This window comes from Xenopus laevis, chromosome 8L (assembly GCF_017654675.1).
Source record: "Xenopus laevis strain J_2021 chromosome 8L, Xenopus_laevis_v10.1, whole genome shotgun sequence".
Classification (NCBI taxonomy): Eukaryota; Metazoa; Chordata; class Amphibia; order Anura; family Pipidae; genus Xenopus; species Xenopus laevis.
In genome coordinates this window covers 88,984,282-89,008,231 of record NC_054385.1, presented here as the reverse complement: position 1 = coordinate 89,008,231, position 23,950 = coordinate 88,984,282, and the positions used below count along the sequence as shown (strand labels likewise).

The window sequence follows — 23,950 nt, the reverse complement described above, 5'->3', positions numbered from 1 at the left end:
AATAGAAAACTGCTAGAAATGCTGTATTTTGTAAACTAAACATATACATGAATTTACTACACCAGAAGCCTAATAAAACAAATGATTTATGTTTTCAAAAGTTGGCCACAGGGGGTCACCATCTTTTAACTTTGTTAAACATCTCTGCAAGACCAAGACTGTGCACATGCTCAGTGTGGTCTGGGCTGCTATTGGGAGAGATCGTCATAAATGATCAAAACAGCACAAGGCAAATATCTGCCATAGAAGCTGATACAGCAAGACTGATTAATAATCAGAATAGGTAGACTGCATTGGGTCCTGTGGTTTCATGTAATCTGATGTGGATTTTACCGTTTTTGTATTGTTTAATACAAACTTTCTCCATAACCAGTGGCTGCAGCAAAAAAATCCTCCAAATCGAATCTCAGTTTATCTGTTTGAATCTGGCTGCATGATCTTTGTCCCTGCAGCTGTAGTTGGAAACATTAAAACAAAAATAAAATACAATTTGTACTTTATTGAAAAAGAAACATATCCCCAATATACTTCAATTAAAAAATCTGTGCAGTTTTTATAAGAAACCTGACTGTATGCAGTTAAATTCCCCTTTAATTTACTTGCTCTGCTGCGGATATGAATCCCTACACAGTCGCTGGCTGTACCAGGAAACAAACAAAACTGCTCGAGTTCTGGGAAGTCCCTCCCCCTTCCATTTAAGAGTATGATCCTTTCCCTGCAGAGCAGTTAGGGAATGTCTGAAGTTTCCTAACCGCAGTACTAAAATCAAGTAAATGAAGGGAGAATTTCACTGCACAGTCAGATTTCTTTCTTTCTTTCTTTTTTTGGATTCAATGAAAAAAAGCAGTTTAATTTTTTTAAATAACAAATTATGTATGTTCAAAAATTAAAAAAAAGAAGTTTTCTACAAGTTAACAGTCAGGTTTCTTATAAAAACGGTACACATTTTTTTAATTTAAAGCATATTGGAGATTTGGAGGTTTTTTTTTTTCATTAAATAAAGTAAATGTGGGATTTAATTTTTTTGCCTTTACATCCCCTTTAAGTATAAGAGCAAGTCATTGTGGTTGCTCCAATGAGAAATCTCCAGTAGACAAATTCTTCTGAAAACAAAGAGCAATAACTAATATCCTTGAAGAAAAACCATTAAAAAATATTGGCATTAACACAGGCCCCCTCCTACAGATCTACATAGACCCAGTGGCACATTCATGGGTGGCCAAATCACGCAAAAATCCACTAATTTGGGGACCTTGCCAAATTATTGGCTTTTGTAGTGCATGATAAACTTAGATAATAAATTAAATGTAACGGATCTTGTTGGAGCTTTAAGCTTCTTATGTGCACTTGCCCTTTCGTTTTGGTCCTATTGAAGCCACTTCAACAGAATTCAAAGGGTCCCCACTCTAACCATTTCAGGGCTGTCACCACCCTTCTGGTGTCACATAGGACATGAAACCATCTAGAGCCCCTGTCATACACACCTGATGAGTCACTCTGAGCCCTGACAATTCCAGCTAATCTTACCCAATGATACAGTATCCGAGGATGCAGCCTTGCATTCCAGGCAATGCCCCTTGCTACTTACTTGCTACTTGTAAAGGCATTATCACATTAAAAGAAGGGCTAAGGCAGAAGATAAGGAAAGAAGTGAGAACCAACCAGTTAAACAAGGCAGAGGCTGCAATCTGATTTGATAAAATCTTCATAGAAACAATGGAATAAAGGAATATTTAAATAAGATTAATACAAAAGAAATATAAAAATAAGATACAATGGCCATTCCAATTGCTCCTATTTGCCAATGAGATGCCACTGTCTATTCAACTGCTGCCACTCTATATTTTTTAAGTACTTCCAAAAGCATTCTTGAGTTTCTTGATTTTTATAGCAGAACTATGCTAGGGTCTGTAGCCTCGGGTTACAAGGGGGTTGCATGGACACAAAAAATAAAATGTTTAACCACAAAATTAAATCAGACTTGGAGTATGGTTGAATAACATGGGTTGCATTAAGAGTCTGTAGGTAACATGGGGAATGTCTGTTTTGAATTAGTTAACTTTGACCAGGGCGTATGTGAGCCTCTAGGTAGGCCATGTGAATTTCCTTTTCCAAGGAAAGGCAATAATGTTCGCAATTCCTAGCACTGATAACGGTAAAGAAACATAATGCCAAAGTTGTAGCATACATTACTAAACCAAATTCAAACCAGCACAGTGTAATTGATTTTATGATGTCCATACACAGGTATAGGATCTATTATCCAGAATGCTTGGGACCTGGGGTATTGCAGATAAGAGGTCTTTCCATACTCTGGATCAATTTACCTTAAAGCTGGCCATAGATGTTGAGATTTTTAAAAGAGCCGATCGTCATCGTGAGACCTCGATTATCTCGAAACGATCGTACAATCGTATGAATTGTCCATCAACTAAAAAGACCAATTTGCCAGGAAAACAAATTGCCAGATTTTTTTAACCTGGCCAATCAATTTTCTGATGTCGGCCAAAAAATCGTAAGATGTTTGATCATTCGGATCCCACTAACCGCACAATAATTTCGAAGGATTGGTCAGATTTCGCTAGACTGGGGGCAGCTGGGAAATTGACAATATGTCTAGCCCCCATGTCAGATTTCAAAATTCAATATAAAAAAATCTATTTGCTCTTTTGAGAAATGGATTTCAGCGCAGAATTCTGCTGGAGTAGCACTATTAACTGAAAAAAACGTGTTTTCCGATGACAGGATCCCTTTAAAATGGAGTCTGCGGGAGATGTTCTTCTTATAAATCATAGCTTTCTGGATAACAGGGTTCGGAATAAGAGATCCCATACCCATATAGTCATTTTGGAAGGGTTTCTAGGTAAGTTATGACATTACACTATATTTGGGCTTATATTGTCTGTAAGGTACATATTAGGTTTATGAATGACCTTTCTTGCAACAAAGAAAACATAATTTAGGATTTACTTCTCTGGCAGCCTTTTAACATATACTTTGGGGGGATCTGAGGTGAATGTTGGTTCCCAGGTGCCAGAAACTATTTAAAATAGGAACAATAACTCGGTTTAACAATGGACCAACAGAGGATTGTGATGCCAACTTGGAGGATTCATAAATCTATAATCCACTCTTAACTAGTTTAGCAGGTATTTCCCCAGAACAACTCAGTATTTTAAGCTTGATGCCTTGTCATGGTGCTATTATACACATATTTCTAGGGTTGGAACTCCCTGGGTTAAGGGACAAAGACATTTTGATTATTTTGTTCCATTTAGGAATGACTGTGGTGATCAAAAGATGAGAGTTATCAGACCAGTTTTGTGTAAAGGTTGTTTGACCTTGTAGGCAGGGTTAAAATAAGACTGGGGCCAGTACAACATACGTATACATTCTGGGCTCTCTACACTAAATGCTCAGTTCCATTTATACACAGGGGCAGTTTGCACTATATAACTTATTCAAAATAGTTGCCCTCAACCAACTCAGTTAGCAAGAAGCTCTGAAAGGTAAATCTGAAGAAAACAGGTCATTCAAGCTTACATGGTCACTTCAGTTTAAGGTTTGCGATTTCACAGTCAAGAAAATGAGAGATATCCAAGTTAGTCATGATAGTCATGACTCCAGATGCTTTTTATGAATATGTCAATAAAGATTTGAAACTATTTTAATCCTGGCTGAAATTAGATGGCCAGTGTCTTGAATGCCTGATTGCTTTAAAATATTTTTTAATATAATTACATTTAAATACATTTAAAAGGCTGTATACGCCCTTGTTCAACATGACTGTAATGCATAGAGCTTGTGCTGACCATATTTTTTGCCTACTATTTTAATCATACTGTATATGGCACATGGCACTGGCTGCTGTCTAAAGCTGGAAAAGTATCTGGATGCAAAAGAACACCCTGGCCTTCCTAAAATATGACTCCTTGGTGCCCAGTGATGGAGGTATCACCCACCTCACTTCCAATGTACTGCAAAGAAAATCGCTGGCACACAAGGTAATGCTGGCAGGAAAAAACCCTTGCTTATAGGTTTATTGCAGCATGCAACATTTCAAGGGTTAACTCCATGCTTGATAAAGGGGTTAATCCCATGCTTGATAAAGGGGTTAACTCCGATATGTTGCAAAGCTGCCAGCATTACCTTGTGTGCCAGTAATTTTCTTTGCAGTGCTGACTAAAGCTGGCCATAGACGCAAAGATATTACATACAAACCTTCGATTCATACGATTTTCAGACATTGTGTGGATTGTCCCGACATTTTTTGTGCCATGGCGAACTGTCGTTTAGTCGATCTGACAGGTTAAAATAATTATATCAGCTACCAATAATATTTCTGCATGTATTGCCTATCTGACAATAGGAGACTGTCACTAGAATACGTCAGACATAACTTTTGTACGATTGCTGCCTGTCAATTAATGACCTGGGCATTGTGTGATTTGTGCGCTTTGCTACTTTATATTAATCTGAATTATTAGTTGCAGGTCAGAAGATTGGCACAGATGATTGTTTGTCCAACTTTAGGCTATAATCTGTACATCTATGGCCATCTTTACAAACATCTGTCTGAGTAATATACGTACTGGTGAAGGACTAAAATACAAACAGAATCCTTCTACCAATATCTGTCTCAATCGCTCCGTCTGTCATGGCCCCTTAAACACTTAAATAAACAGCACAATAACAAAAAAGAGCCTTATGTTTGGCACTGAGAGCAATTAAAATAAAACAATGTGATATGCCAAACCTAGTGTTAAAGTTTCAGGTTTTTCAAGGTCAGCTTGTTTTGTGAAGATAGAGGAATTGCCCCCTCTGCAGTCAGAAAGCTGTAACTGTGGGCACTAGGTCATAATCAGAACTTATGTTTAGCTACTTGTGCTGTACTTGTACTGAGAGGAGGCTCTGCCCATTAAACAAACAGAACAGATTATTCTTCCAAGATTATTTCACATTTTCCATTACTCGGAATTTACATTTATTGTTAACATTTAAATAGTAAACAGTCTGATAAAATTTGATACTAATTGAACAACATAATTAAAAAAAAAATGAAAAGAGTCAAATATTTTCATAACAGTTGTAAGGCCCAACACTGAACACCAGCAAACCATGCGGTTACACTGCTCCTTTGATTCTATGGTGAATCATAATTCTGCTTTCCTATATATTTGTCTTTCTTCTCTTTAAATAACATAGGGAAAAAGCATATATTTTTACTGACTATGTGATATCTATTAGGGTGTTCCTAAATAGCTAACAGCATATTCCCTCACTGATAATTCTCTGAGTAGGAAGAAGGGCAACACAATTCCCTGCAGACCCTTTTTGCTACATGGCTGTAAAAGAGAAGAGGAACAACTAGGGTTGCCACCTGGCCGGTATTTTACAGGCCTGGCCGGTAAAAATGATGGCTGATCCCAATGTTATTAATAGGCAAAAAAGATAAATATATAGGAAGGCCAGTATTGTATAACAGAAAAGGTGGCAACCCTAGGAACAACCCCCAGTAAAAATTCATATGCAGTGATAAAGGTGCATCTCTCTATTACATGCATCTTTCGCTCACAAGAAATATATCACTGACAAGAACTATATTTGTTGCATACTATTTGTACAGTAGAGGGAGTTCTTATTCCATCAAAGAGTTATAAGTGACCATTTCTGTTCCACAAAAAAAAATCGTTGTCTGCCCCTGACGAAATCCACCTCCACACTTTAGATTGGACGGTATTTAGCATTGAGAAAAGAGGTGCAGGCAGAATTGGATATCAATAAGTAGTCAGATGAAATATTTCTATTGATGCGGATAAAACAGTACCCCCAATAAGCTATATTATGTCTGTAAATTATCAGTATTACCTCACAAAAGCTGTGGGAAGAAACAAGCTCAAAGGAGCACTATTGCAAAAATGAAAATTTCCAACTGAACTGCATAATTACCTTCTAACAAGGTAAGTTGCCTCGGGGAAGAAGCATGGGCTAGGCTGAGGGAAATCTGGTGACGGAGCTTGGGGGGTGAGGGGTAGGGGAGCCCGAGGAATATTGCGGAAGTGACGTCACGTGCACGATGCACTAATGTCACTTCCACCATGTGGCATCATGCGCACGACTCGCTGACGTCACATGCACAACGTAAGGGAAGTGTTTAGATCCAATGCCTAGGGTGGCATCAGCCCTGCATCCTATGTGCTGTAGCCCTTATGGAAATAGCAGATGGGCCTTTTTGTTGCCCACAGCAAATCTCACTCTAGACAGGCAACAAAGTCAAAATACCTTAAAATCAGGGTCGGACTGGCCCGGCAGGACACTGGGAAAAAACCCTGGTGGGCCCAACCCTTAATGTGCCACCACCAGCCCAGACCCCTCTCCCGATCGCATTCTACAAAAAAAGTCCCATCTGCTCATTCCACACTAGCTAAAACACAGTACAATTTTCTACCATCATGTGATATTAGCCCAAAGAAGAGCAGTGGTAACAGCATAGAAACATGTAGTTGCTGTCAGTTCAAGTAGCTGAATCCTTCAGAAAGAGACGGTACCTTATTTGCATCTCATTGTTCTGTTGATAGGCTGCTGATAGGCAACATCACTTCCATAATGTTAGTCCAGGGTAGTGTAACTGGACCTTATGCCTACAGAAACGCGTGCCTCGTTTTATTCAAATTCACCTGCTTGAGGATAATACTATAGTGAGGTGCTACAGGCTGACCAGCTGGGTGTGATTAGTCTTAGGTGTCTAATCAGTAGCCCTTAAAACTCAGGCTGCTCTGTATCTCAAGAGCTCTGACTGAGAGAGAGAGAGAGAGAGAGAGAGGTCTGTGAACCCAACACAGTAGAACCTTTGTGCCTGTACACACACTGTTACCCATGTGGAGGTGTGTAATTCTTTGTCTTTAAGTTGTTACTGAACTGTTATTGCTGCTGAAAGCTATTTTATGTTTATGGAATAAAACTTTGTCTTTGTTTTTCTTCCTGTTGCTGCTGGCTGAAATAAAAAGCCATTTTTCTTTAAAGGAAAACTATACCCCCAAAATGAATACTTAAGCAACAGTTTATATCATATTAAGTGACCTTAAAGAATCTTACCAAACTTACTGTATACTTAAGTAAATATTGTTCTTTTACATCTCTTGCCTGGAACCACCATTTCGTGATGGTCTGTGTGCTGCCTCAGAGATCACCTGACCAGAAATACTAAACTGAGATCACCTGACCAGAAACTCTAACTGTAACAGGAAGAAGTGTTGAAGCAAAATACACAACTCTGTCTGTTAATTGGCTCATGTGACCTAACAAGTATGGTTTGTTTGGCATGTTTGTGTGCACTGTAAATCGTATGAGCCCAGGGCGTGGCCCTTTTTTTTTTTTTTTTTTTTTTTTTTTTACTTATGATTACCCAATGGCACATTCTACTAGAAAAGTATATTATTATGAAAATGGTTTATTTACATGAAGCAGGTCTTACATACACTATGAGCTGTTTTATGCAATATCTTTTTATAGAGACTTACATTGTTTGGGGGGTATAGTTTTCCTTTAAGAGATGTTTTCTGTCCTTAAACTTAATCTGTGGGAACCTGCTATAGTGTCCAACAATAAGAGCTGGGCCCACTTGTACCTTAAGCATTCATAACTCTCTATGAACCCTAAGAATTAAAACACATGTTAAAAGAGATTCTCTCTCCCCTGCAAAACTATTTAACAATAGTCATGATCAGAAGAGATCTACGGTAAGCCTGTATTGGCCAATTTGGTCTACAATGCATACATTAAAAATGGCCAGCAGTCTGTCTATTTTGGCCATCTACAAGACTGTTGCTACTAAGAAATATTTTACTGTATGCACAAACGTTGTTCCGATTGAAATATTAATCACAGGATGAATTCTTCAGAGCGGCTATCAGACACAATGGCTGTGGCTACATTATAATAGGTTTATGCTTTCAGTAAATGGAATCTGTTAGAACTTCTTAAATTTCTAAAGTGGTAATACTTTTATTGTCATAAGAGTGACACACCTTGTCTAGGGGGGTTATTTATCAAAGTCCGAATCCAAAAAACTCGAAAATTTCAAGTTTTTCAACAATAAAATACGATTTTTTTTGTGGAGATTTATTATACCCCGAGTATGGAAAAAGTCCAAATCTGAAAATCTAGCATCTCAGACTAACCAAGGTTGTATATAAGTCAATGGGAGAGGTCCCTATCCTATTTGGAATTTTCTGTAGTCTGTGCTGGAAAATCCGACTATTTTGGACGTTTTGGGCAAAAATCCAAATCCTTATTAATAAATAAGGTCCATTTGTGGATTCTAGTTTGGTGGGACTTTTTTATTGAAATAGTTAGAAAAATTTGGATTTTGATAAATAAGGCCCTAAATGTACACAATCCTTAGCTGAAATCAGGATTTTGGCAGAATGAAGTTAGGAATCTGTTTGCTGTTCTGCCAAATATGTGGGGAAAAGGATTGGTGTAGATTTGGTTCATCAGTTGTTAATTTTATTTATCTTACCCGTCCCATAACAGAAATGCTTTTTAGTTGGATTGCAGGGTCTGTGGGCTGGATGTTAACTCGAAATGATGTTTCTGGGGAGAATATGACATCATCGTACTGACAGGGTACTCGCTCCGCATCCACGAGAAAGAGAGATTTGCCCCCTTCAAGATCATCTGTTGAAAGCCCAGACAGCCACAAAGTAGGATCAAGCCATGTGTCCTGGTCGGTGTCTCGGAACATTATAGTTGACCCTGTTCCAGAAAAACAGGAGAACAGATTCTAAGATAAAGTGGTTTATTTAAATCTATATAAACCATCACAGTATTATATCTTCTGCAGCATTGACATTGCTCTTACTTGATAAGAGTACTGTGGGCGGAGCAAACATTGAACAAGTACTTCCTCTTGATGATCTGGAGAATTAAATACATTCTCAGGCCCACCCAGTAAGCAGCCCATACTTTGGATTTTTATTAAATATTGTAAAAAAAAAAAAAGAACCTGAAATTTTGTTTACACAGCCAAAAAACTGACCAACTTTAGTTTCAACTACAATCCATCAAATCTTCTGCATTCTGTCTGGTTGCCTGCATTATTATTATTATTATTATTATTATTATCAAGCATTATAACTCATCCATTACCATAAACTGCAATGCCCAAAAACCTCATTTAAGTCTAGGGACACTCAAAAAGTCTGTTCTCTTTCTGTAGTTTTGTAAATGACTATTCATTATTTATTATTTAATATATGTCAAAATAATAAATAAAAGCTATATGTAATCGGCATTGTAGCATAAATAACATTTTAATGATTATTGTCGATTTGTCGTTGAAGTTAGGAATCTTAGGAAGTTAGAAATCTTTGCTCTGATCTGTTAAGATCAGCTCTAACTGGATGTTTTAATATAGCCAAGATGAAGATCTGTGACCAAAATATCAAACTTGTCAGGTTTCTAACTCAGTGAAATCATTTATCTGAACACTTTAGAAGTTGTACTTAGCAGCGCTGGAACAGGGATAGTCTGTGGGTGGGTACAGTATCTCAAAGGAAATGTAAAACCTCAAACCAATTTATTATTAAATTGCTCAGTTCACACTTCTAAGCAGTTTTGTAATTCACAGTACATACATTTTTTTCTAGTTTTTAGGATATTAGCTGTTTTTAAACCACTAATATAATTAATTGGAATGGTGTGTCCTGTTGAACATTTCAGCTGACTGACAACAGGCAGCAGAAAAATTCCTAATAAAATGAACATCTTGTGATGTTGCTCTGTTCTGTGTCCTTACTTTCTCCCTTCAATGAAATGGCAACATGCTCACTTGCCTTATTGTACTATCCATAGCCTAAGCAACACCTATTGATCTTTTAGCCTTATCAAATGATGGTATGTGTGATGGAAAGCCAACACTGCTGTTCACTGCAGAGAACACTGTCACTATGGTGAAGCACGGTGGTGGGCTCATGTTGTGCAGTGCACACTGGAGGGGTAAGTAGGCAGAGTGTGGTCACTGAGCCTTACATGTAGTATTGGTGAAAATGTCAGCAACTGTGTCATTCTATATTTAGGCCATAATGTGTCATCGCATGCATGGGCCACACTGTGTCATCAAATGCTGTAATTACTGTGTCATGAAATGAACCATCTAAATCGCCTGAGAGAACTAAGAGCTGCAGCTTAAAAGGCAAATCACCTTCATTAGCAAAAGTGAAATAACACATAAAACATGTCCCTAGAGCTCCCAGAAATATGTTCAAACTTTCAATAACCTGTCAAATTTTGTTAAACGGACATGGTATTTAGGGGGTGAGGCCATAAAATGGGCATGGTCAGAACATTTTTGCCGTATTATGCACCACATGTTTTTGTTCCTCTTTCTGTTTCTTTAAAGGGATACTGTCATCGGGAAAACATTTTTTTTAAATGAATCAGTTAATAGTGCTGCTTCAGCAAAATTCTGCACTGAAATCCATTTCTCAAAAGAGCAAACAGATTTTTTTATATTCAATTTTGAAAACTGACATGGGGCTAGACATATTGTCAATTTCCCAGCTGCCCCAAGTCATGTGGCTTGTGCTCTGATAAACTTCAATCATTCTTTACTGCTGTACTGCAAGTTGGAGTGATATCACCCCCCTCATATAAATAAATGATGACGATGATGATGATATCACCCCCCTCCCCCCCAGCAGCCAAACAAAAGAACAATGGGAAGGTAACCAGATAGCAGCTCCCTAACACAAGATAACAGCTGCCTGGTAGATCTAAGAACAACACTCAATAGTAAAAACCCATGTCCCACTGAGACTTTCCTTACATTGAGAAGGAAAAACTGCAGCCTGCCAGAAAGCATTTCTCTCCTAAAGTGCAGGCACAAGTCACATGACCAGGGGCAGCTGGGAAATTGGCAAAATGTCTAGCCCCATGTCAGATTTCAAAATTGAATATAAAACAATATATTTGCTCTTTTGAGAAATGGATTTCAGTGCAGAATTCTGCTGGAGCAGCACTATTAACTGATGTGTTTTGAAAAAAACATGTTTTCCAATGACAGGATCCCTTTAATGTTGGGACTCATGCAAGAGGCTCATGAGCACACCTGGGGCTCTTATTAGCAATACTGCCTGATGTATGATCTCTTCAATGTAGGATTTCCAAAACGTTATAGATTTTTTGAGTAAGTTAATAAAGGGGTTTGTCCCCTGCTTGCATTGCCTTGAGTGCCTGTACCTTCTGCCCATATCAGTGGGTGTGACAGTGACCCAATTGTACAGTGGCCTGGTACATCCTATCCCTTCTTTTTTAGCCCAACTGATCATAAGTGCACCAACAATAAGTTCTACAACTATTTTAACACCAATGTTGCTGGTAGGTCCCTATCAACAGCCATGGTTTCTCTCCTAGTGAGTGGGGAGGTTTTATATACCTCATACATTTCACAGAGCCAGAAAATACTGACAGGCAGTGTTTATGTGAGCCTTATTTAGCCACCTGAATCAGCACAAAACAATTCCACAGATGCAGTTTTAAAACAAAGTTAATGACATAGTACTTTCCCAGAAAGACACGCTGATTTGAGGTAATGCCGATGTATCAGCAATACATAACAGAAATAATCTCTTCTTACCTTTACTGCATTCTGCATCATCTTCAGCAGAGGCCGCAAAGCCTGCACCCGGTGACAGAATGAACTCTCCATCCAACGGCAGGTACTAAATATAAATAATAGTATGTCAGCTTTCAGAATCCTTTCCAAGAACACAGTGTATAGGAAAGAACACTTTCCATAGTATTTCTGGCACAGAGCAATTAATTCTGTTCCTGCTGGAGAAACCTTTCGTGCTGACAGTGAAACTTATTAGCAGCATTTTATTTTTATAGATATTATTACCGTACTGTTATCTGGATGTGCTTTAACACTATCTGTAATTCATACATCATTCAACTAAGGCAATAAATAGTAGTTGACCTCCAATGAGATTTAAATGTGCAGTTTCTAAAAAAAAAAGTGTTATATTTATTTCACAGTCTATTAGGTAATTGAAAACCGTAATATTATCAGGAATAAAGGTGCTGCAGCATCGCCTGGTGAAACATTTGTGGATTTTTGGTCTAAAATAAAAATGCACTGTTGTATTGTTTGTGAAGTGCTCAATATTGAATTCCTAACAAGATTAATTGAATTCCAATCAGAGCCTTAAAGGGGTTGTTCACCTTTATATTAACTTTTACTATAATCAGGTCCTGACTGAGAATGAAAATAGGCCCTTGCATTTGAGGTACACAGAGGCCCAATCAGTCCACACAGAGGCCCAAACAGCCCCCACCAGCCCACTAAATACTGACTTTCTATGGGACCTTATAGCAGCCCCTCTGGCATTTGCCAGAACCCACAGATTGCCAGTCCGGGCCTGACTATGATGTAGAAAGTGATAGTCTGAGATAATTTGCAATCAGGTTTTATTTTTTTGTGGTTTTTGAGTTATTAAGCTTTTTATTCAGCAGCTCTCCAGTTTCAGCAGCCTAGTTGCTGGGGTGCAATTTACCTAGCAACCATGCATTGAATTGAAAAAGAAACTGGAATATAAATGGGAGAGGGCGTGAATAGAACGATGTCTAATAAAAAGTAGCAATAACAATTATTTTATAGCCTTACAGAGCATTTGTTTTAAGATGGGGTCAGTGACCCCCATTTGAAAACTGAAAAGAGTTAGAAGAAGAAGAGCAAGTAAGGAGAGGGAGACAATTCTCAAAATGTACATTCCCCCAAAAGCTGATACCAAGGAATTGGGGTTGAGTATGTATAAAGAATCATTATAAATACGTCCTGTCCCCTAGAATATATTCTTTATTCCATGTTTTTTGCGCCTCGGGAAAATGCTTTCCTCCTGGATGTTGCTGAGAAAAGTAGGATTATCTCTCCTCTATTTCTGTTTCATTGGGAGGCAAAATATAAACATGGGGGAATTCACAAAGCAAAAGTCATTTTAATCCAGGCTTGTTACCATAATGAGTGATCTACAATTATCTCAATCAACTGTAGTAAGATTAATGAAAGCAGTATTGTGATAGGTTGCTATGGGTGACTATTCTGGAGTAAAACATACACCAGTTACATCAATTGACTCCATACCTAACAAAGAGAAGCAGCGTGCAGCATGGAATAAGGTTGAGATACCATTTGTATTTGGATTGGGATGTTTCTTATCTCTTTTCTCCTGTGTTAAGGTGGCCATAACCTGAGAGATCCGCTCTTTTGGCGATGTCGCCAAACGAGCAGATCTCTCCCCGATATGCCCACCTTGAGGTGGCCAATATCGGGCTGATCCGATCGTGGGCCCTAGGGCCCAACGATCGGATCCTAACGCATGGGAAACGGGGGTCGGATCGCGGGACCACATCAACGAACAGATGCAGCCGCGATCCGACGGGATTTTTCGTCCCATCCGATCTCGATCGGTGAAGCCCATCGGGGGGCCCCCTACACGGGCCAATAAGCTGCCGACACGGTCTGTCGGCAGCTTTTATCGGACCATGTATGGCCACCTTTACACGTGTAATATTAAAGGTACAGGATGGTATGCAACTAATCTCCCCGCATTTTCGCGTGTCTCTGCCCATAATCAACATATACACCAAATCAGCTCACACCTCAGTCCATTTTTTCCATTTTGTCTGATAGGCTTTAGTTTAGCAGGATCAAACAAATCAATAATCATAATGGGGCCCATACACACAATGGAAGTTGATTAACTTCTATGAAAAATCTGTGTGTCTATCATTAGATTCTCTTTCCTAGGCATTCCACATTAGTGACCGCTGCTGTGTGTACAGCTCCTCAGACTGGAGTTAGATCAATAAGCCATTGCATTGCCATGCAGTTTAGGGTATAAAATGCTTCCCCTAATGAATGTATATTTAAACACATGTGGATACAAAGCCGGATAATGGGCAAAAACTGTTTAAAAATGCTAGTCTACCATTTCCCTGCCTGTCTTAGGGCTCTTACTGATGAGCGGTTGAAGCTGCGCTCCCCTGCATTCTGTTTTTCTGCGTTCAGCCGCAGGGGAGCGCAGGAATAGATGCATTTAGCTTTTTTCAATGGGGCTGTACTCACACAGGCGTGTGTAGGCGCCGAACGCAGGTTGAGACGCAACATGCTGCATTTTTCCTGCGTTCAGCACCTACACGTGACTGTGTGAGTACAGCCCCATTGAAAAAAGCTAAATGCGTCTATTCCTGCGATCCCCTGAGGCTGAACGCAGAAAAACGGAACGCAGGGGAGCACAGCTTCAACCACTCGTCAGTAAGAGCCCTACAATTTCTCCATCCCCTAATTACTATAAATATATTTCTTCCATATTGGCTTGGACAAATCTTGCTTTAAATATTATTTGAATTATATGACTTTATAAAGAAGACACATATACTCTAAGCGTGGCAATAGCAATTGCATGTACCCCTTCTCTTCTTGCCTTCTATAACTCTTGAGTTGAAATACACAAACAAATAAATAGTGTTATAAGAATAACACTAAACTAGTAAAATATTGTACAGTAATTATAATAGTCTAAAATACATATGGACTTGAAAAATGGATACAATTCACTTGACAGCTGTCAAATCTAAAAATATTTTTATTGATTCTGTAAAGGATAACAGAGTTATAATGATCATCAGGAGTGCCCATTTATTTTCTCTTCACAGGGCTAGTAGTACAAGTGAGGTGCTAACTTTAATAAGCAACTTTAAAAGCAGCGGTAGCCCCTGTGTGGACTGACAGTGAACTGTCTGTTTGGCAGTACACCTGGATTTTATGCAATTAAAGCTTGCCTCCAACCGACGAATTGAAAAATTAGCACCTGGTTTGAGGCCAATGGGAGCAACATACAAGGTGTTAGTGAGAAACATGTCACTCGCAAGTCACTGGTTGGGAATCACTGTTTTAAAGGAACCATAGTGTTAAAATCTGTTTTCACTGTCATCATTGCAAGTGCAAGTAAAATTATTGTGATTTGAGTCTTTAGATGATATAATTTCTCAAATAAATATCATCATCCCTGGACCAATGTTCTTGGTACTTGCATTGCCATTTACAGTATATCCAAGCACATGCACCTGTGGGTCACAAACTGTCTGTACTGTTATGTGACAACATGGAAATGAGACCAAGGCTCAAATTCTTATTTTTAGAATGGACATTCATCTTATTGCTGTCTTCTTCCTGTTCCTTCCTTCTTATTCATATGTGTTATTGTTTGGAGCAGGGTTGGTTCTCGGCAATTTGCTGCTTTTCAACTTGATGTTGGGGGTAACCCCCATCCACCTGAGCCACATACTCATAGTTTCCCTGCAGGCACCATTCACAACAGTCCCCTGCTTTGAAACCATGAACTGTAAAACCACAAGTTCAGATCTTAAACTTAAACACTTACTAGAATATGGTAGTTTTTTTTTTTTGCTTTTGTGCTGCTCAAGCACCAAGTGGTGCCATAGGCAAATCAGCTAAGAAGCAGGGGACCCTTTAGAAGTCCAGTTTGGCTGTAATGTTGGATTAAAGAATCAAAACTCTGCCGTCTGAACTGCAATGTATGTTTCATGTTGATGCAGACCAGTCATTTTTTATTGGGGAGAGAGTCTAGCAATTTTGCCAAAAAGGGCTCATCCAATCATTAGTTGGAGGCCAGTGATCAGGCTGATTGTTGGCAGCTGTTATACAGTTGTGTATGGTCACCTTAAATTAAACCATTAGAAAAATGTTTTACAGCACTGGAATAAAACTGAATTGTAAAGGTATATCTGCTATAAGCAACCTTGTAAATGCTCATAAATTACCTGTTAATCTGTTTAACATCTTATTCCAAAAGTGTATCAATAAAAGCTGGTCCCCTCTTTGCTTCTAAAACAGCCTTTAACCTCTATTCCTTGGGAAGGCTGTTGTGGGATTTGCATCTATGAACATGTAAGAGGCTGGGCACTGCTGTTGGGAATCAGGCTAAGCTCATGTATGCATTTTAATTTACCCTACAGTCTATTAGATGTACAGATCCGAAGAATTTGTCTTCTCTCACCATTCTGTATAGACCTTGTTTTGTACATGGAAGAGATATTGACATAGCGTACCTAATGCTCATTAGATACCAGGACTGAATAAAAAAAGTCAGAGAAAGTTAAAGAGGGCTAAATCAAAAAGGTTTTCAATATATATTATTTTGGTATGGCTGAAAACTCTACTTGGTGAAAACAGCAGACAAATTTGAACACAGTGTGTGTACACGGTGTAACAACCATAATCATATTTTGTCCATTCCCCCTGATTACATACTGCAGCTGCACATCATACCCCTAAGTGATTATTACATACCAATAGCCAAGAGACCAAACTTCATGCACTTATACGCATAAAGAAATACAATACATTTGGTGCTTTCTTTAATGAGATGCTTCTCTGAGCAGAAACGATAATATTGTGAATTTGTGTAAAAAAAGAATGCCTGTCCTAATGTTTCTCCCTTAAATTCAATGAGTACTGTTACATGGCAGGAGTTATTTGCTTTGGTGAGCTCATCTCATAGCAGCTCTGACCTCCTGTTACTTGGGAACATGGCATGTTCTCAGAAAAATTCCCCCGGCTCATTTAGGAAAAATTCTGTAGCATCAGATAATTCATGCTGTGGCCACCCCCTGTCTGGAGAGAAATGACTGTACAATTCTAGAAAGCAATAATGATTTGCTTCAAGTCTAACCAGTCATTTTTCAGAAATTGCTTCAACATATTAAATATGCATATAATATATATTATATAAAAAAAAGTAAAATGTGCAGCTGCACCATCCCAAAGCAAGACTTAATCACATCTTGATATAAATCAGGGGTGTCCAAACTTTTTACAACGAGGGCCAGATTTGGTGAGGTGAAAATGTGTGGGGGCCGACCATTGAGCTGACATGCTGGATCCCAAGCAAAATGAATTGTGAAACCACTACAATTTATGGGATCTCTTTGTACAGAATATGAGCAAACTTAGGGGAACTGTTCCTGCTGAATTGTGCTTAGTACAGGGGAATATCTATATTGCCATAGTTTTATGGCATCTCTCTGTACAGACAATGAGCAAACTTAGGAGCTGTTCCTGCTGAATTGTGCTTAGTATGTTTAAACTTGCAGCAGTGGGTGTAATGAGGGAAATGGGATCTTTAGTTGTGCTCTCATTTTTCCCCTCACTCTTGAGATGTGCGCGCGAGAGAGAGCGACTAGCAGGAAAGCTAATGTGATGATCATCATTGTGTACACCACGTGCATTATTATTATTATATTGTGCCTGTATATTAGATATATGAACTTGTAATGACACTGGATGCCGTGCTGATTATGTGGAGCTAATTTTGCTGCTTAAACATTCAGAAAGGACATTTTGGAGAGAGAGAGAGAGAGACAATGCAGATTGCACCCAACATACGGTGCCACCCCAGACTATTTGGTAACCTGGCTAAAGATGTGCAAACTCCTCCCTCTCTGGAGGGGTTTGTAGTTCATTCAGATTTGGAAAGAAACAGGTTGCCAGTCTTGGGTACATATTCCTGCTTACATTCATGGTTAAAGTGGAACCTTTTACTATAAAGTACCCTTTTATTACACAAAAGTACCCTTTTATTACCCAAAACAGATTTTTCTTCGTCACATAACTTACCTATTCCCATAAAAACTTGGCTCCTGTACAACACAGTTCACAAAGAGCACAGTAGTGTTATACATCCAAGTTATTTATTCATGCATATTTACAATCAGTAGAGATTAGGGAACGAATTATAAATAAGAGTCTATGAGGCATTTATGGACACACAATTTGTAGACAGCCCCAGCATAGGAAAAAACTGCCATCAGAACTATGTTTTTGGAGTTCATATCAGTAGGTATTGGATTACATAGAATTACATTTAGACATATGCTGCTGACTGTACTGATATATAGCCATATGGGATGTGTATTCAGTGGGGGGAGAGAGAGAGAGAGAGTGCGCGCATGTGCGTACTGGATTCCCGTAGTATCGCAACAGTTGGGCAGCATTTCCCCCGCCAAGTCTTCTCACTTTACCTCACAAGTGCGCCGGACGTCACAGGGCCCGGAACAAGCGGTTGGCTGGTGATCTTTTTTTCAGCAGGGGGGCAGATCTTTTTCTCCATGATGGGCCGGCCTTTCAGGTTAGCGGGACCTGATTGGTGGGAGAGCAGAAAACCAGACTGTTTACCGGGTAATCTGGCCCTGTCTGCGGGCCAATCAAAGATCAACCACGGGCCGCAGTTGGCCCGCGGGCCGTAGTTTGGACACCCCTGATATAAATGCTAATGAATGTGTTTTTTTCACAGACATGAGCTTCACAATGCAAACTGCTGTAGAATTACTGAATCTGAATATCTGAATCTGGCACTGGGGCACTGCCGCCATAAGGCAGGTTGAGAAACTCCCCTCAGGTGGCAGCAGCCTGGCAGTTGCCAAGGGCAGCAAAGAGCTGCTCCTGGTAATTTTAAGAGCCACATTTTCAGTTATTAAACCAGAAATTCTACACTTCTAGTGCAGAGAGCAAAAATGCATACTGCATTTTAAAGGAAACGTTATCACAGATTTCTCAACTTGAGCCACCACTGCACTATAACATTCTGCACACTGAGGATCCCTGTTCTGGTGGATACATCAGGGTAATAACACTAAAAACACTAATGGTTAGAGTCCTGGCTGCTCACTCCATACTTCTAGGCCACTTTCACTGGGTCCCCAAACTCAGACACAACCTTCAAGGTAATTTCTACCCAAGACTTTGGGTTATATCCTTCATCCTGTGGTGTTTATACAAATGGCCTGTAGATGTCACTGTGCCCCAGACTTATACTGTGCATACTTCCTGACAGCTTAGAAGTGAAAGTGAAAGTTACTGTTGTATAATGGCTGCATGAGTCTCTGCTAATAAAGCACTATACTCGTCCTCGGCTACCCAAAACATAACAAATTGACGACGAGATGGCTCTTCTACCTCTGCAGCAGCCTGCTCCTTTTCTTCCAAACCCTAGTGAGCCTACCATACCTTTTACTGCTGGGATCCATATGTTTGAAAATTACATTATTGCTGCTGACCAAGGGGAGATTTCTGCTCAAAGAACAATTTGTAGCAGCTTTGAGAGAGCTGGTTGTTACCTGTGAGTTTGGGACTCTAACAGAATGCTAAGAGACCAAATAGTGGAAAAAACAAACTCACTTTACATTAGAGAGAGACTGCTCCTAGAGCAGGATTTAACCCTTGCAAAGGCTATTACAGTTGCTAGCCAAATTGAAACAGCAGTAGCAGAGGCTAAAACTCTCAGTCAGGGAACTGCTGGGAATGTACAGACTGTGAATTCAGCACTGTGGCCTAATGATGCACAGTCACAGGCAAAATACAGTGCTAAGGAAAGGGATTCACCTACACTGCAAAACCGTGCAGCAAATACAAATAGAAAATACTGCTTTCCCTGTGGTTCAACACAACACACTGCAAATCATGTTACATGTCCTGCAAAAGCTAAACGGTGACGCAAATGCACAAAGGTAGGACATTTTGCTATGATCTGCCATAGTTCTGCTAAAGATGTTCATGAAGTCACTACTACAAATGTTACAGTATTAAGTGTAGATAAAGCTGGTACATTTATTCCAGACAAGTTTATATGCACTGTCAGTGTCAGTACTGCTTCTGCTGACAAGGGACACTCCATTAACCTGATGCTTGATACAGGTTCAGCTGTTTCTATACTACCAAAGGATATTTTCTTGTAATACTTTGCAAAAGATCCACTTGTTGCACCTGCCCTGAAACTGGTCAGTTACTTAAAGGATCCAATCCCTGTGCTTGGTTGCTTGCCAGTGACTGTACAATTTGAATCAAATACTGCAAAATGTGACTTTTACATTGTGAATAAGGGTACTGCTATACTTGGAAGGGATCTCTTTGCTGCATTAAACCTACAATTAGTTGATGGTCTCATTACTACAGCACCAGTGCCTGCCACACAGCCAGTGTCTAAAATTTTACCACAAAGCAACACTTCACTGGGTTGTGCAAAGAATTTTGTACACAAAGTTAAGTTGAGACCAGATGTAAAACCAGTACCATTTCCTGATTCAGCATGGGAAAAACGTGCTAGTAATATTGTCGGTCCTTTTACAGATGCTCCTATAAAATGTAGATTTGCTTTAACCTTGATAGACTATTACAGTAAATGGCCTGAAATTGCATTTGTTTCTCATATAACATCAGCTACAGTAATAACATTTCTGTCTACAGTCTTCAGCAGAGAAGGTAATCCAAAGGAGTTAATATCAGACAAAGGACCACAGTTTGTTTGAATCCTTTCTGAGAGAGAGGAATATTGTGCATAGGAAATCTTCAGTGTATTACCCACAAGCAAATGGAGAAATTGAGCGATTCAACAGAAGTCTGAAAGAAGCAACAAATGTTACTGGGAAATCTTGTAAAGTATTTACAACCAAGTTCATACATAACTACAGAGCAACGTGCCATGCAACAACCCTATCATCTCCAGCTGAATTATTTCATGGCAGACAGATGTGCACTAAGTTACATGTTGCAGACATCAAACTTCCACAAAATACTGTGCCTTCCAAATCATCTACTGCTGACATTGTGAAACGTCAACAAGCCAAATGCAAGGCTTATACTGACAGAAAACGTGGTGCAAGAGAAGTACACTTTCAACCTGGATCTTAAGTCTGAATTAAGAAACCAGGAAAATTGAAACAAGGACAATCTAAATTTACTACACCACTTGAAGTGAGATACCAGTGAGGACCATACACATATGAACTGTCTGATGGACGTATATGGAATGCAGGTCATCTTTCTCCTGTTAGATATGACTTTGGAGAAGCTCCATTTGATGAAGGACATTTTCCCACTCCTGATGTCAACTGCAATAGGCCTGAAGAAAGTGAACCTATAAGGCGTAGTGAGAGAATCAGAAAACTACCTGCATGGACCCAGGACTATGTGATGTGAATACTGTATATTATTGCTTTAAGATGCATTGTTGTTGTTTATTACATTTTCCCAAATGCTTTCCTACTATAGGGGGAATATGTGGTGTTTGTGCAAATGACCTGTAGATGTCACTGTGCCCAGACTTATACTGTGCATACTTCCTGGTAGCTTAAAAGTGAAAGTAACAGTTACTGTTGTATAATGGCTGCATGAGTCTCTGCTAATAAAGCACTGTTATACTCTACTCATCCTCGGCTACCCAAAACACAACACATCCTACCCAGTGTTCAGGGCCCCCCAGCAAAATGATTTAAGGACCTCCTAAATTTCACAGGTCCCATCCCAGCCTTTGCACACAAAAAAAACCAATGGTGCCACAAAAAAACAAAAAATAAAACATTGGCGGTCAGGGCCCACTGCAAGTTTACTCCAAAATGTTTCCACCATAACAAAAATGATGGGGAAAATTGTTGATAGGTTAATTTGGATTAAGTCTGTATAACAGCACATAACATTTTCACCGTGCATGTGACACTTTAGTGCCATTATGACAAATCCATAAAACTATAAGTTACCCCATGTGAATTTGTTGTGCTTACGAAAATTTTACAAAACTACTTACAGTAATACTAAAACTCTGCCATAATTGATAGGATCATGTAAGTTCTGTAATAAACAGGAACTGTGCAACTATCTTATATATACAAGTATGGGACATGTTAACCAGATTGCTCGGGACCTGGGGTTTTCCAGATGAGGGATCTTTCCGTAATTTGGATCGCCATAATTTGTCTACTAAGGAATACTTTAAATATCAATCTAACCCATTCGAGTTGTTATGCATCCAATAAGGATTAATTATATCTTAGTTGGGACCAAGTACAAGGTTCTGTTTTATTATTACAGAGAAAAATGAAATTATTTTTTAAAATTTAAATTTTTTTAATCAATATGGAGTCTATGGGAGATGGTCTTCCGGTAATTTGGAAATTTCTGGATAATGGATACCATACGAGTGTGCATGTGTGTGTGTGTGTGTGTATATATATATATATATATATATATATATATATATATATAGCTTCTGGGCCTTCTTAATTTTAGGAGCAAGAAGGAACTCAAAGGAGCACTCTCAGGGCTTAAGGTGAAACAATAGTTTGTTTATTGGGTGGAGACTATATATTTGTTTCACTGTAAATGTTAAAACATGCCCTTTTTTGTAAAAAAATAGTTGTATATGAGAGCATTGCATTTTTCCTTTTTTTTGTTTCTTTTGGAAAAGATCCATATAATTCTTTATGTTGGCAATAATCAGCAGCTCTGTGGATCCTGGAAGCTTTTATTAAGCTCCCGCTGGAGAGCAGTCAGTTAAAAGAGATTTATTCCCTATTTCCACACATTCACCATTTCTTGTATCTACAGACAATGAAACATAGTTATATGCAACAAAGAGAAAATGAAACATTGCACACGGATGGCTTATATTACACTTTGCACCTATAGGTGGCGATGTCCATCAAGGAAACGCATTGAGAAGAAGGAAGCTTGTGTTTTTGACCTTAAATGACACCATGGAAACTACCCAGGAGTTTTCAAAAGTAATTCCTGGACTGGTAACCAAATGAGGCCTCCAGTAGCCCCTTAAATGTTTAAGTCATAACACAAGTTTTATCTGCTCTGGGTGATTTTTCAGTATTGCTTCCTACTTCATATTTAAAGCACAAATATTTAATTCAAATATTTATTAATTATAGGGTGATCATTTAAATTGAGCTTATATAAACAAGAATGTTACTACATGCTAAATTCTCGCTGTCACGTTTTATTAAAACCTGAGAAATATGTTTTTTTTGTACTCATCACACAATCAAAATGCTGTAGCCTACAATACCGGTAGGTCTGCTGAATTGTAGTGAGTGCAGTGTTATGTGTCTTAAAGGGAAATATGCCTCTCTTTTTGACATGAGTTCATTTAGCACATATCTAGAAAAGGTGCAAAAAACACTATCTTAACTTCCAGATTTAACTATAAATGTATTTACTTTTTACAGACATACCTGATTCCACAGAAAGGAAACAATGATGACCTGTCTATGCTGTAAGGACCATTCCTCATCCCCCTTTAGGTTCCAGACCCTCCCTCACCTTGTTCCATTGTGAAGTGATGGATTCTGTGCTTCTGCTTTCCATGGTGGGTGGTGCAGATATTCTCAGAAAGGACTTTAATTCCCAGAATCCTACATTGCACAATGGAACAAGGTGAGGTTGAGGTTGCATTATACTGTGAGTTTAAGGGGAAATGGTCCCATTGAGCATATTGAAAGACTATCACTGATTCCTATCAGTATTCATAAGTCCAAGTCTCAGGGCACATTGAGGGCAAAAGTTCTGTTAAAATATCTGTTCCAATTTTGGGCTACTAAGCATTTTAAGGATAGCCAAGTGCTGCTACCCTGTTCTTAACTTTAGTTTTAGCTGAATTGGACAGATTTGGATAAGACAAATTCAGAATAGTCAGGACTTCTAATGGAACTCACTTATGAGTTATCAGCAGTTACGCTACCTTGATTGTTATGCCTTGGAGGGGGGTTAGGGACATAGTTCTCCCAACTTCCTAGTTATCAAGACCTCATTTCAGTTTTCTCTGGTCTACATTGGCTTTATATTCATGATTATATACTTGAGGGATTCTTTATTTTCCATCTGAGTGTTCCTAGGCTGACAAATTCCTATTCAATATAGTGCCTCACCAGAAGAGGCCATACAGGCCATACAGGTAATATGAGCTTATGACATGAGTCTGGTTGTTTTATATTGAATTCTTCATCAACAGCACTGCACTACTCTAAATTTCAGTAGGGTTAAAGCAGACTGAATATAAGAATCTCATTATTAACTCTTCATATTTGT

The 23,950-nt window shown here is 38.9% G+C and overlaps 1 protein-coding gene across 1 annotated transcript in view; it reads right to left on the bottom strand.

Moving 5' to 3' along the window:
- The window catches only part of amn.L (amnion associated transmembrane protein L homeolog), a gene marked incomplete at its 5' end in the record, with an annotated part of 50,399 nt that overhangs the window by 9,653 nt on the left and 16,796 nt on the right, over window positions 1-23,950 (bottom strand). The window contains 2 exon segments of the mRNA NM_001092600.1: window positions 8,522-8,757; window positions 11,639-11,723. Of these exon segments, the coding sequence (NP_001086069.2) occupies window positions 8,522-8,757; window positions 11,639-11,723 (321 nt within the window).